This window comes from Poecilia formosa, unplaced genomic scaffold (assembly GCF_000485575.1).
Source record: "Poecilia formosa unplaced genomic scaffold, Poecilia_formosa-5.1.2 Scaffold386, whole genome shotgun sequence".
Lineage (NCBI taxonomy): Eukaryota > Metazoa > Chordata > Actinopteri > Cyprinodontiformes > Poeciliidae > Poecilia > Poecilia formosa.
The window spans coordinates 167,366-183,398 of NW_006800325.1; the positions used below are offsets into that span (position 1 = coordinate 167,366).

The 16,033-nt window shown below is 37.3% G+C and overlaps 1 protein-coding gene across 5 annotated transcripts in view; it reads left to right on the forward strand.

Annotated features, from left to right (window-relative positions):
* Positions 1-220: 220 nt before the first annotated feature.
* The window catches only part of LOC103154417 (metal transporter CNNM4), a 41,123-nt gene continuing 25,310 nt past the window's right edge, over positions 221-16,033 (forward strand). For 3 of the 5 annotated variants that reach the window (XM_007575688.2, XM_016662698.1, XM_016662699.1), the window contains exon 1: positions 221-1,637. In XM_007575688.2, coding sequence (XP_007575750.1) covers positions 263-1,637 — 1,375 coding nt within the window. In that variant the 5' untranslated portion in view covers positions 221-262. The remainder of the gene's footprint in view (positions 1,638-16,033) is intronic. The other 2 variants (XM_007575690.2, XM_007575691.2) reach the window with 1 other exon arrangement.

Here is a 16,033-nt window from a genome sequence, read left to right on the forward strand (position 1 = left end):
TTATAATAAATGACGTCAGATTGTAATTAGAAATATCTCAATGAACTAATATGTCGAGTCATGAACCTATTTCTTGTAACTGGAGTGTAAGTGTGGTGAAGCCGATTTTATGATAAAATAGCTTACCATAGAGGGTCGAGCAAAGTTTTCGCGTGACGTATCGTCCGCTGATTGGCTGTGTGTGATTATGCTAACTAGTGGGCTGGCCCCAGGAAAGGAGTAGTTGACGTCAGGTCGGACGTTGGCATAGAGTGAAACAAACATGGCGACAGAGTCGAGTGGACTGGGCTTTCCTCTGACTTTTTTCTTGTTTTTGTGCGTGTTGGCGGGAACGGAGGCCGAGGCAGCGACTCAGAAGTCCAAGGGCGGCACTCAGATATTTGGCATGCGGCTGGAGAAGAGCGACAAGCCGGCCCAGATCAACAATGAGGGGATGATTCAGGTGACCGAGGACAGCAAGAACCTCTTCAGGTTCTACGGTATTCATTTGTTACCCAACATCTCGGCGCTCATCAGGTTCGCCGAACTTGAAGAGTCTCCTAACGGGACTTGTCCCGACTACTCGAATGGTATGGTAGTGAAAGGGAGCATGGAGTTAAAATACCTTAACAACGTCGGGGTTGTCAACATCACCGTGAATAAGCTTCGAAAAAAAGATGATAAGAAAGTGTTCGTATTGTGCATCCTCGACCCCCAGGAGAAGAACAAATGGTTACTTCTGGAAGACAAGGAGTTAAGAGTTCTGGTGGTGGAGGAGGAGAGCACGTCCCTGCTGCCCCTTTGGCTGGAGGTGATCCTCATCTGCTGCCTGTTGGTGCTGTCCGGGATGTTCAGCGGGCTCAACTTGGGGCTGATGGCGCTGGACCCCATGGAGCTCCGCATCGTGCAAAGTTGCGGCACGGACAAGGAGAAGAAGTGGGCCCGGAAGATCGAGCCCATCCGCAGGAAGGGCAACTACCTGCTGTGCTCACTGCTGCTCGGGAACGTCCTGGTGAACACTACCCTCACTATCCTCCTGGACGACCTCACCAAGTCCGGAATTGGAGCTGTGGTCGCCTCCACCATCGGGATCGTGATCTTTGGAGAGATCGTGCCCCAGGCGCTGTGCTCCAGACACGGCCTGGCAGTTGGTGCCAACACTATCCTGCTCACCAAGTTCTTCATGCTGCTCACCTTCCCCTTGTCTTGGCCCATCAGCAAGCTCCTGGACTGCGTTTTGGGCCAGGAGATTGGAACAGTATATAACCGGGAGAAGCTGGTGGAAATGCTGAAAGTAACCGAACCCTACAACGACCTGGTGAAAGAGGAGCTCAACATGATCCAAGGCGCACTGGAGCTCCGGACCAAAACGGTGGAGGACATCATGACGCCTCTGGGCAACTGCTTCATGATCAGCAGCGACGCGGTGCTGGACTTCAACACCATGTCGGAGATCATGGAGAGTGGATACACGCGAATACCCGTCTACGAGCACGAGCAGTCCAACATCGTGGACATCCTCTTCGTCAAAGACCTGGCCTTCGTGGACCCGGACGACTGCACCACCCTGAAGACCATCACCAAGTTCTACAACCACGCGGTCCACTTCGTCTTCCATGACACCAAGCTGGACGCCATGCTGGAGGAGTTTAAGAAAGGTTTGTGGGAATCCTATATTGTTGTTTTGAAGAGTTTCCCCACATTCAGGTGGAGAACACGAAACTAACTCTTTATTTCCTAACAGGTGAGGTGGTTAAAAATAACTATTTCTAGGCTGCAACTGTTCTATCGATTATTTTCACGATTCGGATTGATGTGCAGATTTTTCATTCAACCTTTAAACATTTTTTATACAGCATTAGAAATGCTTAAAATCCAAATAAACAAATAATTAAATTCCAATTTAAAATAACAAAACTGACATTTTTGTAGAACCTTTTCCTCAAACTAACATGAAGAACAAGAAACTATATCGTTACTTACTGACAACTGTTGCAACTAACACCATTAGTGCTAGTGCTGTGTTTATTGTAGTTAACGATTATTCTGGCGATTAATCGGATTAATCTGCAGGTTTTTCACTCAACTGCTTTTTATACAATATTAGAAATGCATAAAAAAACCATTTTCAATAAGAAAATCTAAATTTTATGGCCTAAAATGCAGTAACAGCTTTCATTTTGTGAATGCTTGATAATTTGTAGCAAAGAATGCATCTGCAGCTAAAAAGTACTCATAGCTCACCTTTTGTTATCCAGTTATTAATCAGTTAATCCAAAAAATAATCACCAGCTCAGCCTTACACTGTTCTGATGTTCAGTCAAGCAGAAAGTGCCGAGCTTTTCCCGTGTGAGAAATATTTTTTATCTGCTACAAATAATCCGATGTTCACTAAAGAAATACTATATTTTTACATTTTGCACAATAAAATGTTTTATTTAATGGTATTCATAAAATGAATTGAATTATTTGCTTATTTGCATCTTTTCTTGTATTTCTAATATTGTATAAAAACGGCTTAAATGAGAAATCTGCAGAATGTGCTCATTTTTTAAAATCTGATTCATTGAAAGAATAATCAAGAGATTAATTGATAGCTAAAATAATCAGTATGCAGCACTTTTTCTCCTTCATTTGTTTATTGTTGCTAGGAAAAATAATCTTTACCAGTCAAAATCTAAATCACGAGGTCAGAAGGCAAAGAAAATTGACCTGGAAAAGACGGATTGGTGGATGGCTAATCTAGGAACAGTGAGACACTTCTGGGCAACAGATCCAGCAGATGAGCTGCAGCAGCTCCGGCTACTGAAGAAGTCAAAGCTGGTTCTGATAGAAACATGTCAAAACAAGTAAGACAGCACAGACCTGTCAGGAGGACCTGCTGGTCATAATGTTATGCCTGAAGGGGGCTTATTGTTTAGGATTCAGATAATATCTGTTTCGTCTCGTTTGAAGCTTGTGCAATACTTTGAAACTATTCTGTTTTTATATTCCAGCCAGACTTTGTCGTGAGGTTTTAAAGGTGATCTTGATCACCAGTTTAGCAGAAAGTCTTTTAAAAAATTTCTAAATTGGGACAAATTTAGCCTTTGTGACAAAGGCTAAATTTGTCTAAAGTGATTGTTGGACTAGATTAAAATTTTTCAAGTTAACTGCAGGGTCTGTAATTAATTAGTGGAAAACCATATATTGATAAAATAAGCAACATTTTCAATTCAAACACCCTTTTTTGAACAGACATGAGCCCAGTAACAAAAATATTTATAGATTTTAATCTGTAATCCCGGTTATTCAAAGTGTTAGCGTTAGCTGTGCTGCTGCTACATGTTAGCATTGAGATGCTATTTTAGGCTTGAATAAATTTGCTGATAAGCTAACTGCTTTTAGTACAACTTCAATACAACAATAGTGTTTTTCAGCGTCCAGTCAGATTGTGTTTCGAAGCAGAAATTAGCTTGTGCGTCAGATTTACGGTCAAACCAGAAAATGTAAAGGTTCCGGGGGGAACCTTTGTATTTAAAAAAAGAAAAGGAGAAAAAATGAAAAATGCAATTAATTGCATTAAAAATTTTAACACATCAACATCTATGTAATTAATTAATTGAAAATAATGCATCAGAATTCCAACCCTACACTTAGGTGCTCCGCTCTTTAAGATCAGGAGCCTTTTTTGCCTGAATGAGGGATGATAATAATGTAGCAAAAAAAACCTAATAAAAATATTCCTCAAACATGGTAAAACACTGAACCAAGAAAAGCGTAGTAAGACCCTGAAAAACACAAAAAACATTGATCAGTAACTGGTTTATTGATTGTGAGATAAGTTAGAAGTGCTGACTCAAGACTTTTGAACAGTTCTCCATTTGTACTCTGCATGTAGATCAGACAGCAACTTAATTAGTAATACATTGTGTTCACTCCAGTGCAGCAACAGTTTATGGTTGATTTTAGGAAGAAGTGGTGAGACGAGTCTGTAATGAGCCAACTGCAGGAAATGGTAACTGGTGGGTACCAACATGAAGCCCTTAGTTTGGAGACATGAAGGAAATGCTAGTTTGCTGTATTGGTGTTTAGTGATTGAACTGGGAGGATTACCAAACAGAAGGTCTGTTTGAAGTATAAACAGTCATTATCCAAAAAAAATGTTGCTGTTTTCACCAAAAGCTGTGTGAAGACAGATTATTCTAGCAGCTTGACGAGTTTCACAGGTTACATAAGTTAACTTTTTGTTTTTTATGCATCCAATCTGCAGCAGGATCATAATTTGGTCTCAGTGTGACATAAAATCTGCTCAGGAGGCTTTGGTGTCATATCTGTGTGTTGGCACAAAAAGCTTGACTTAATTCAAGATGTGGTTTTAAAGGAAGTGGCTGCATGCATTTACCAAGCATCTGTGTCTGCTTCTCATGTGCTGTTGTTTCTGTTTGTCTCAGGTCCCTAATTAACAGACATAAATCAGGTTTAGAGCTGTTGTAGCGACGCATGGTGCTGCGTGACATTTGGCAAAAGAAAAGGCTCTGCAGCTCATCTACGAGGGCTCGGCCAGGAAGGTGGGAGGCTTTGGTAACAAGCTGCAGTCTCTCTATATAAACACCCATAAATCTGCCTGCAGAGGATAAATTGCTGTAATATTAATGCACAGTTGCTTTGTGTCGATTCCCAGCGCCTCACTTCTTTTACAAGAAGAATTCTATTTTTCTTATATGATCTTCAGTGCGTTTAGCAGTATTCTACATGACCATTTGCTGTTGGAAAATTTAATTGAAACTTAACTTTGACGTTAATATGTCATGAAAAGGGACTTTTAATGCACAATTAGTCAAGAAAAACTTGGATGGAGAGCTGACGTTTCAATAGAGCTCCATCATACTAACTTCTGAACAGATGTGAAAGAAATCCATTGACAAAGTAGTTAAAGCTAGTATATTTATTAGATTAGTGGGATTAGAGAATACCTTGTTATTAAACTGAAAATGCATGGAGTTAAATATGGTCAACAAGAGAACAGGTCCTCAGGCAGAGCCTTGTGCTGCACAGCAGCATGTCGTGGCAACATGGTACTCTATGCTCCATACAACTATTTAAAACTTAATGTCGGTAACCACCCCTATAATCACCTATATTTATGATAATCCATATTTATGGAGTTTGGAGGTGCAGGTTTGCTTCAGAATCCTACTTTTAGATCACCAGATTGGATAAAGTGTTAAATGCAGAACATTTGTGCTCGTTTTAACTCGAAGGCTGAGGACTGGCAGCAAAGAAAATGTAGCAAAGCAAAGATAGGAGACTTCATGACAGGCTGTTAGTCACTGCTGGAGTGATGGTTTGCTGTGGTTCATGTAAGAACGGATCTTATCAGTTTCCTGCCAGTCAACATGCAACAAACATTTTCTTATCTGCTAACAGATCTCTTGTTAACTGATCAGTTTTAGTTTTGAGCAACAGAAGCTGTTTTATTTTGAAATCATCTCAGCAGAACATCAACCACTAAATTAAAAATCTCCACCTTGATTTGAACATCACTGAGAGGTTTAAGCCAGAGATGCTGCTCAATGTTATTCTTACCTGCAGCGCTGCGGTCAGTGGGTAGATTATACAGAGGAACTCGCCTCCTGCTCTGACCCGACTCCCCGCTTGCATCTCGAGTTCCTCTCACCTGCTGCTTGGCATCGGTTACCACGGTGAAGGCATCCAGCGGCGTCAGTGTGTGCACACATACAGCTCTCCTTATGGTCCAGCGCTCCAGTTATGTCAGATTTACGGTTTTACCTCGTTAAATGTACAACGCGCTGCTGTGATTTCTCTGCGTTTTGTTTCCCGTTCACCTGTTGAAGGACGGAGGAGTGAACTCATGCTTATGGCGCAAGATTTTCCACTCACTGGAAATTCTAAAAGTAAACCTATAAGTTCTAAGTATTATTTGTTTAAGCTGATTGTTTTACCGTTATAACATTCAAGGGTTTATGGATATGAGACATGAGGCGTAAATTCAAAAGGTACACAACGACAAGTGAAGCATGAAGGTCTGGAGGCACGAGGAACTCTGTCAACAGTCACATGACCAGCCTCAGGTTCTGAGTTATACTGCTCCTACATTAAAGCCTCCATCTTATAAAGCAACATTAGTTTTCTGTGGGTAAATTAAACGTTATTTGGGTTAAATAAGTGTGAGTGGTTTACTATAACTTTTACATCTAAAAGCAGGGCTCCCCCAGTGTAATGTAAGCCTGGCGGGCCACCAGGCTTTACTTGTGTCCCCACCAGGCTAAGTGTTTGTTTATTTATTATAGGTTTTTTTTGTACATCATTAACAGTGTTACATGTTAAAGAGTCTCTTTAGATAAAAAGGTTGATATTTTTAATTAGTTTTTGCTAGTTTTTTTATTAGTTATTAGTTTAGTTTTGGTTTAGTTTTTTATTTGTTATAGTACTAGTTCTTGTTTTTTCATACTTAAGTTTAGGTGCAGAATTCAAAAAGGTCAAAGTACGATATTGGGATTATGTACACACCAATTGCGTAATGTATACTTTACTGAAGATACAGTTTTCTAAAAGTGTTTTCAGTTATTGTTGAACTGACTGACTGGTGTTTTCTCTCAACTTTCGTGAACTAGCTTAAGTGGAGAGCCGTAATTTGCCGACAGCTGTTGCAAACTGCTTCTGTGTTTTTAAAAAAAAAATCACAGCAGGTTGAAAGGCGGATAAATAGATTCATAAACACAAAAATGAAAAATATTTTATCTATAATTTCAGTATGTTTTAGTTTTATAAACACACGACTAACTGGAACAATATAGTTCTTCAACAAATAAAGTGACAAGTCATGGATAAAAGATTAAAAAAAGACACGTTGGGATGAAACAACTCAAGTGCAACAAGTTAATATTTATTTTAATAGTTCAGTGTTTTAGGAACTAAGACTTTGTAGTCGGTGTTTAGGTTTTGTAAATAATTTCTTCCTTTAAATGTAATTTCCCAGCAATATTTTCAAATTTCCTGTTGACTTTAAACATATTTTTTGGTAAGGCGCTGGATGACCACCTTGCCAACCCTAGCCCTGGACTTAGGAAGTTTTCAGGATGAAACCCTGTGAAGTAGCTTAGTTTCAGTTTTATTTATGCTCTATTGATTGGACAGATTGACCTTTGAGTGGATAAGCAGGTTTCGTTTGAGACTAAGCACTTTTTACTCGAACGTTTCCAAGCCTTTGAGGAAATGACTCAGCCTCCGTTTTGTTTGTGGTTGTCAAGGCAGCTTATCCGGGTTTGGGAACCCAAGCCAGCAGACTCCTGTTCTGTTCACTCACCGTGTGCGAGTCATGTGGTTTGATACAAACATATTTCTGGAGTCATAATGTTTTTTTTTTAATTATGAGAACACTGGTGTTAGTTCTCATTGGTACATTCATCCTGCTGTAGTTGTTTAAGCCATCCTGACACTGATGAGGCTTTGATAGATACGCAGGGTTTATGTAATATTAACACAAACTCGGATCGTACCGTTTGCTTTAATAGTATAGAGTTTTATTTAAAAAGAAGAAGAAACTGGAAAAAATGGTAGCACAAGCTGGTACGTTACTTTTGCTGTGACGTTCCAATTAATCAGAAAGTAGGTGATGCTGCCAGTTTCACATTGAGTTTCAAGCATCCAGGATCCTGAGGTGAGTCAGTGTGTTTTCCTTGTGTTGCTATGGACTGAAGCTGCATTCACACAGCAGGTCTTGATGCTCAATTCCAATTTTTTTGCTGAATTTTTTTTTTGTGTGTGTATTAAATGCAACCACAGTTAGATTTCTGTGTAACTGGTATACGACCCCAAAGCAACTCAAATGTGCAGAAGAAGAACGTAGATGTCACACAGCAGCTCTCAGTTTATGGAAGTAAAAATGGCTGCCGTTGCCTATAGATATATTCTAAAGTTATTCAGAGCCGACAGGATGGTCACAAAATTATAACAAGATGAAAAAGCAAATTAAACGTAGCCTTTCTGGAGCGCTGACTGCAGCTTCTGTGGAGAAGTCTGTTTGGATTTGGAGTCGGATCCTGAAGTGGTGGGATGTGATGAGATGCGCTTCACTGATAGATTGCTTTTATAACTTCATAATTATAATCATTAGCCATTGTTTACATCCAGATTCAACACATTTGGCTTCTTTATCCCAAAGAAAACATGTTTTGAACTTCCTCCTTCTCTCCTGCTCTGCATCCTTTTTCAACTCCTGTTGAATTTGAGGTCATAGTTCAGATATTACTTGAGCTATTGAGATGCTTATCAGCTGCTCCCAGTTGTGAAATCAACACATTATTGCCACAATTATGCATCTTAACAACTGTCTGAAAGTAAAAAAAAAGGAGCAGAGGGAATAGTTGTTCAAACATACGACTCAAAATAAGAAAGCAACTCCAATCTGCTCAAACACTTTGACCAAATGTAAAAGTAAAATTGAAATAAACAGAGGTGCAGTTAAATTCATTTTGATAGGAATTGTTAGTGGAGCCTGTAGCCAGTAGTTTTTGGTTTTGTGTGATTCATTGTATGGATTTAGTTTTCTGAATAAAATGTACTTAAATTACAGGATAGCCTTTTCTAAAACATTGAGATTAAATTTGTTTGAACACTTTTTTTTACACCTATTTACCACCGGTGCCAACGGTGTTTTTAAAAACTTTAATATTTTTACCACATATGATAATTAGTACTTATAGTCTCCCTAAAGAAAAAAAAAATCTTCTATCGTCACTTGAATGGTATGAAAAAAACAAGTTTTTAGGAATTAATACACAGCATGCAAAGTGAGCTTAGCATTAAGCCCCTGGATGACTGGCAGCCTTTATTTCCCTCTGCAAACATTTTAATGTCAAATTTTCCTTGCATGTTGGTGTCCACACCGACACAAAGAGCATTCTCATTTCATTTAAGTCACTCTGGTTCATCCTGACTTGAGTTATTCATAAAGTTACTTGATATTTTTGCATCTTCCTAATATGTTGTTTTTTCTTTTCTCCCATTGCTTCACAGTGACATATTTATTGAAGACGCCTAAAGATCTGATCTCAGTCACATGCTAACCTTATGACCTTTTGTGTCTTGTAACAAGTGCAGACGCACACAGCTACACATACGTCAACACTGATCCTAATGAGAGCGACAGCCACTCCTTGCCCAATAAATATCAACCTCACTGACACACACCTACAGCGGAGTTTAGGTGTGTCAGTGATTTTTTTTTTTAAATTACTAGAATAAACTCATGGTATTAGTAGAATAAAGTTGCAGTATCACCAGGGTTATAATAGTTTTGTGGTCCTTACATTTGAGTTAAATTTCGTTGTGACTTTGTGTTAAATATAGTTTAGTTTCAGTTTAGTGGTAGAAGTTTTAATTATTTTAACCTTTGGTTCATTTTTGTGTTTGTATTATGTACACATTGATTGGGTAATTAACACTCAACAGAAGATGCAATTTTCCAAAAGTTTATTCAGTAATTGTTAAAACAACCAACTTACCGTAATTTGCTGACAGTTGATGTAAACTACTTGAGTGGAGGCAAAAAAGTTATTATTTTACATTTTACATTTGAAAGGCTAATAAACAGATTCATAAACATGAAAATGGATATCTATTACTGCAGTATATCTTAGTTAGTTTTTATGAATTCATGATATAGCTCCAGTTAGTTTTCCCCCATTAATTACTATTTCTTAACAAAAATGATTTCTCAATTTCAGTTTTTATTTTGTTAGTGTTAGTTAATTATAATAACCTTGAATAAAACCAGAAGAAACTTGTTAGAATGAGAGCAAATCGTTGATACGGTCATGGAGACGTGGCATGAACAGCTTGTCTTTCTCTGAAATAGACTCAGTCGTTTGCACAATCACTCCAAAGTCCTTCTATTTATAATAATTCCTATTTATAAAACCAATGCCAACATTTCTCATTTTAATTTAATATTTTTGTGTTGGCCTTATAAAATTACTACTTCATTCCCATGATGTTATGACTTTTTTTCTTGTTTTATTTAGACTTTTAGTTGTACGACTTTATTCCCATAACACTGTGACTTTGACTCTAGAGAATCTAATAACATGCTGAGGGAGAAATTCATGCGTCTGATGCAGCTGAGCTGGACCAAGGCTGCATGTAGGAGCTGCAGAGCACCTGTCGTGCTGCTGCAGGCAGGTATATTTCTGCGGGTCTGTCGACATTCAGGGATTCCTCAGAGACAACAAACACACCCGCAGAGACACACCTTCATTAATTTACTCTCACTTTTGTTAGATGGCATTTCTCTCTTCAGCGTCTGAACTTTAAGGTGCGGAAAATAAAACTTTTGTTGTTGCTGTTGCTGTGAGTCTCACTTTGACAGCCTAACTAATACAGAGAGCTGCTTGGTCTGTCATGATGGCAAATTTAGCTGGACAGTAAATTGTCCCAGAAGTTATTGCAATAAAAAAATAATATTGTTGTTTTGAGACCAATTTCAAGTAATGTAATGGTAACGCCTAAATAATACAAAAACACATTCTCAAAGATTTAACATTTAACACTGGAACTGGAACTGGAAGTCTGTTGCTTACTGCAACAGACTTAATGGCTTCATTTAGTAACTTAAGCTCAAAGATGACGAGATTTCACTGCATTCGATCATCAAAGCACAATTATTAGAGCCTCAAATAATAATTAATGTTTATTAAATATTTTTGCTGTTATCTTTCTACTTTCAGGCTGTTAAACATTTTCTGTTGTCATCATATTTTTCATAATGTGCATTTGCAGGTATTTTTTTCTTTAGTTATGGAAAAGGTTTAAAACCCTAAAGAATTTAAAGCACAACTAAACCACAAAATCAACTTTTTGGCAGATAAGCTGTGCAAGTAAGTTGAATGTTTTTCTTTTTCTGCTCAAATTATGACATTTTTGAGTAAATTTGAAAATTGTCGAGAGATCTGACGCTTATTTGAAAAACGAAGTCGAGTCTCTTGACTCCGCCCACTTTGGAATTTTAAAAACTGTTCTGGGGGCGGGGCCAGTTTTTCACATTTAAAGTGGTAGTTACACTTTAAACCAAATAAAAACAATCACTCACATTCATATTCTTATTATAGTATTTGTACTTTAATATTTTGAAATGACATTCTGAGCCATTGCTGCCTTACCCTAACTGTAAATGTCATTATTGTTAGACTTTACTGAAGCAACTGGAGTCTTGCTGTTGAGGCATCATGCTTGTTACTCAGTTTTCTCTTGTGCTTTTGTTTCCTCACATTCAACATACTCAACTCTTTAACATGGTGAGTCTTTTTGGACCATCTTCATTTAGGTTACCAAATCTAGACCGCGTGCCACAATAATGTTGGTCAACATGAGGAAAGAGCAGCTCAGCAGAAATTTGTTACAGAAACACTGTGCTGGATGTTTTTGCCTACTCATTAGGCTTACACCTTATGTAAACTGTGGGATCTAAAATGGGTGATTCTGCCTGGACGGGTGAGGGCTAAATACAAACAGCAGCAAGTTGGAAACAAACATCCAACNTTTTTTTATTAGTTATTAGTTTAGTTTTGGTTTAGTTTTTTATTTGTTATAGTACTAGTTCTTGTTTTTTCATACTTAAGTTTAGGTGCAGAATTCAAAAAGGTCAAAGTACGATATTGGGATTATGTACACACCAATTGCGTAATGTATACTTTACTGAAGATACAGTTTTCTAAAAGTGTTTTCAGTTATTGTTGAACTGACTGACTGGTGTTTTCTCTCAACTTTCGTGAACTAGCTTAAGTGGAGAGCCGTAATTTGCCGACAGCTGTTGCAAACTGCTTCTGTGTTTTTAAAAAAAAAATCACAGCAGGTTGAAAGGCGGATATATAGATTCATAAACACAAAAATGAAAAATATTTTATCTATAATTTCAGTATGTTTTAGTTTTATAAACACACGACTAACTGGAACAATATAGTTCTTCAGCAAATAAAGTGACAAGTCATGGATAAAAGATTAAAAAAAGACACGTTGGGATGAAACAACTCAAGTGCAACAAGTTAATATTTATTTTAATAGTTCAGTGTTTTAGGAACTAAGACTTTGTAGTCGGTGTTTAGGTTTTGTAAATAATTTCTTCCTTTAAATGTAATTTCCCAGCAATATTTTCAAATTTCCTGTTGACTTTAAACATATTTTTTGGTAAGGCGCTGGATGACCACCTTGCCAACCCTAGCCCTGGACTTAGGAAGTTTTCAGGATGAAACCCTGTGAAGTAGCTTAGTTTCAGTTTTATTTATGCTCTATTGATTGGACAGATTGACTTTTGAGTGGATAAGCAGGTTTCGTTTGAGACTAAGCACTTTTTACTCGAACGTTTCCAAGCCTTTGAGGAAATGACTCAGCCTCCGTTTTGTTTGTGGTTGTCAAGGCAGCTTATCCGGGTTTGGGAACCCAAGCCAGCAGACTCCTGTTCTGTTCACTCACCATGTGCGAGTCATGTGGTTTGATACAAACATATTTCTGGAGTCATAATGTTTTTTTTTTTTAATTATGAGAACACTGGTGTTAGTTCTCATTGGTACATTCAGCCTGCTGTAGTTGTTTAAGCCATCCTGACACTGATGAGGCTTTGATAGATACGCAGGGTTTATGTAATATTAACACAAACTCGGATCGTACCGTTTGCTTTAATGGTATAGAGTTTTATTTAAAAAGAAGAAGAAACTGGAAAAAATGGTAGCACAAGCTGGTACGTTACTTTTGCTGTGACGTTCCAATTAATCAGAAAGTAGGTGATGCTGCCAGTTTCACATTCAGTTTCAAGCATCCAGGATCCTGAGGTGAGTCAGTGTGTTTTCCTTGTGTTGCTATGGACTGAAGCTGCATTCACACAGCAGGTCTTGATGCTCAATTCCAATTTTTTTGCTGAATTTTTTTTTTGTGTGTGTATTAAATGCAACCACAGTTAGATTTCTGTGTAACTGGTATACGACCCCAAAGCAACTCAAATGTGCAGAAGAAGAACGTAGATGTCACACAGCAGCTCTCAGTTTATGGAAGTAAAAATGGCTGCCGTTGCCTATAGATATATTCTAAAGTTATTCAGAGCCGACAGGATGGTCACAAAATTATAACAAGATGAAAAAGCAAATTAAACGTAGCCTTTCTGGAGCGCTGACTGCAGCTTCTGTGGAGAAGTCTGTTTGGATTTGGAGTCGGATCCTGAAGTGGTGGGATGTGATGAGATGCGCTTCACTGATAGATTGCTTTTATAACTTCATAATTATAATCATTAGCCATTGTTTACATCCAGATTCAACACATTTGGCTTCTTTATCCCAAAGAAAAAATGTTTTGAACTTCCTCCTTCTCTCCTGCTCTGCATCCTTTTTCAACTCCTGTTGAATTTGAGGTCATAGTTCAGATATTACTTGAGCTTTTGAGATGCTTATCAGCTGCTCCCAGTTGTAAAATCAACACATTATTGCCACAATTATGCATCTTAACAACTGTCTGAAAGTAAAAAAAAAGGAGCAGAGGGAATAGTTGTTCAAACATACGACTCAAAATAAGAAAGCAACTCCAATCTGCTCAAACACTTTGACCAAATGTAAAAGTAAAATTGAAATAAACAGAGGTGCAGTTAAATTCATTTTGATAGGAATTGTTAGTGGAGCCTGTAGCCAGTAGTTTTTGGTTTTGTGTGATTCATTGTATGGATTTAGTTTTCTGAATAAAATGTACTTAAATTACAGGATAGCCTTTTCTAAAACATTGAGATTAAATTTGTTTGAACACTTTTTTTTACACCTATTTACCACCGGTGCCAACGGTGTTTTTAAAAACTTTAATATTTTTACCACATATGATAATTAGTACTTATAGTCTCCCTAAAGAAAAAAAAAATCTTCTATCGTCACTTGAATGGTATGAAAAAAACAAGTTTTTAGGAATTAATACACAGCATGCAAAGTGAGCTTAGCATTAAGCCCCTGGATGACTGGCAGCCTTTATTTCCCTCTGCAAACATTTTAATGTCAAATTTTCCTTGCATGTTGGTGTCCACACCGACACAAAGAGCATTCTCATTTCATTTAAGTCACTCTGGTTCATCCTGACTTGAGTTATTCATAAAGTTACTTGATATTTTTGCATCTTCCTAATATGTTGTTTTTTCTTTTCTCCCATTGCTTCACAGTGACATATTTATTGAAGACGCCTAAAGATCTGATCTCAGTCACATGCTAACCTTATGACCTTTTGTGTCTTGTAACAAGTGCAGACGCACACAGCTACACATACGTCAACACTGATCCTAATGAGAGCGACAGCCACTCCTTGCCCAATAAATATCAACCTCACTGACACACACCTACAGCGGAGTTTAGGTGTGTCAGTGATTTTTTTTTTTAAATTACTAGAATAAACTCATGGTATTAGTAGAATAAAGTTGCAGTATCACCAGGGTTATAATAGTTTTGTGGTCCTTACATTTGAGTTAAATTTCGTTGTGACTTTGTGTTAAATATAGTTTAGTTTCAGTTTAGTGGTAGAAGTTTTAATTATTTTAACCTTTGGTTCATTTTTGTGTTTGTATTATGTACACATTGATTGGGTAATTAACACTCAACAGAAGATGCAATTTTCCAAAAGTTTATTCAGTAATTGTTAAAACAACCAACTTACCGTAATTTGCTGACAGTTGATGTAAACTACTTGAGTGGAGGCAAAAAAGTTATTATTTTACATTTTACATTTGAAAGGCTAATAAACAGATTCATAAACATGAAAATGGATATCTATTACTGCAGTATATCTTAGTTAGTTTTTATGAATTCATGATATAGCTCCAGTTAGTTTTCCCCCATTAATTACTATTTCTTAACAAAAATGATTTCTCAATTTCAGTTTTTATTTTGTTAGTGTTAGTTAATTATAATAACCTTGAATAAAACCAGAAGAAACTTGTTAGAATGAGAGCAAATCGTTGATACGGTCATGGAGACGTGGCATGAACAGCTTGTCTTTCTCTGAAATAGACTCAGTCGTTTGCACAATCACTCCAAAGTCCTTCTATTTATAATAATTCCTATTTATAAAACCAATGCCAACATTTCTCATTTTAATTTAATATTTTTGTGTTGGCCTTATAAAATTACTACTTCATTCCCATGATGTTATGACTTTTTTTCTTGTTTTATTTAGACTTTTAGTTGTACGACTTTATTCCCATAACACTATGACTTTGACTCTAGAGAATCTAATAACATGCTGAGGGAGAAATTCATGCGTCTGATGCAGCTGAGCTGGACCAAGGCTGCATGTAGGAGCTGCAGAGCACCTGTCGTGCTGCTGCAGGCAGGTATATTTCTGCGGGTCTGTCGACATTCAGGGATTCCTCAGAGACAACAAACACACCCGCAGAGACACACCTTCATTAATTTACTCTCACTTTTGTTAGATGGCATTTCTCTCTTCAGCGTCTGAACTTTAAGGTGCGGAAAATAAAACTTTTGTTGTTGCTGTTGCTGTGAGTCTCACTTTGACAGCCTAACTAATACAGAGAGCTGCTTGGTCTGTCATGATGGCAAATTTAGCTGGACAGTAAATTGTCCCAGAAGTTATTGCAATAAAAAATAATATTGTTGTTTTGAGACCAATTTCAAGTAATGTAATGGTAACGCCTAAATAATACAAAAACACATTCTCAAAGATTTAACATTTAACACTGGAACTGGAACTGGAAGTCTGTTGCTTACTGCAACAGACTTAATGGCTTCATTTAGTAACTTAAGCTCAAAGATGACGAGATTTCACTGCATTCGATCATCAAAGCACAATTATTAGAGCCTCAAATAATAATTAATGTTTATTAAATATTTTTGCTGTTATCTTTCTACTTTCAGGCTGTTAAACATTTTCTGTTGTCATCATATTTTTCATAATGTGCATTTGCAGGTATTTTTTTCTTTAGTTATGGAAAAGGTTTAAAACCCTAAAGAATTTAAAGCACAACTAAACCACAAAATCAACTTTTTGGCAGATAAGCTGTGCAAGTAAGTTGAAT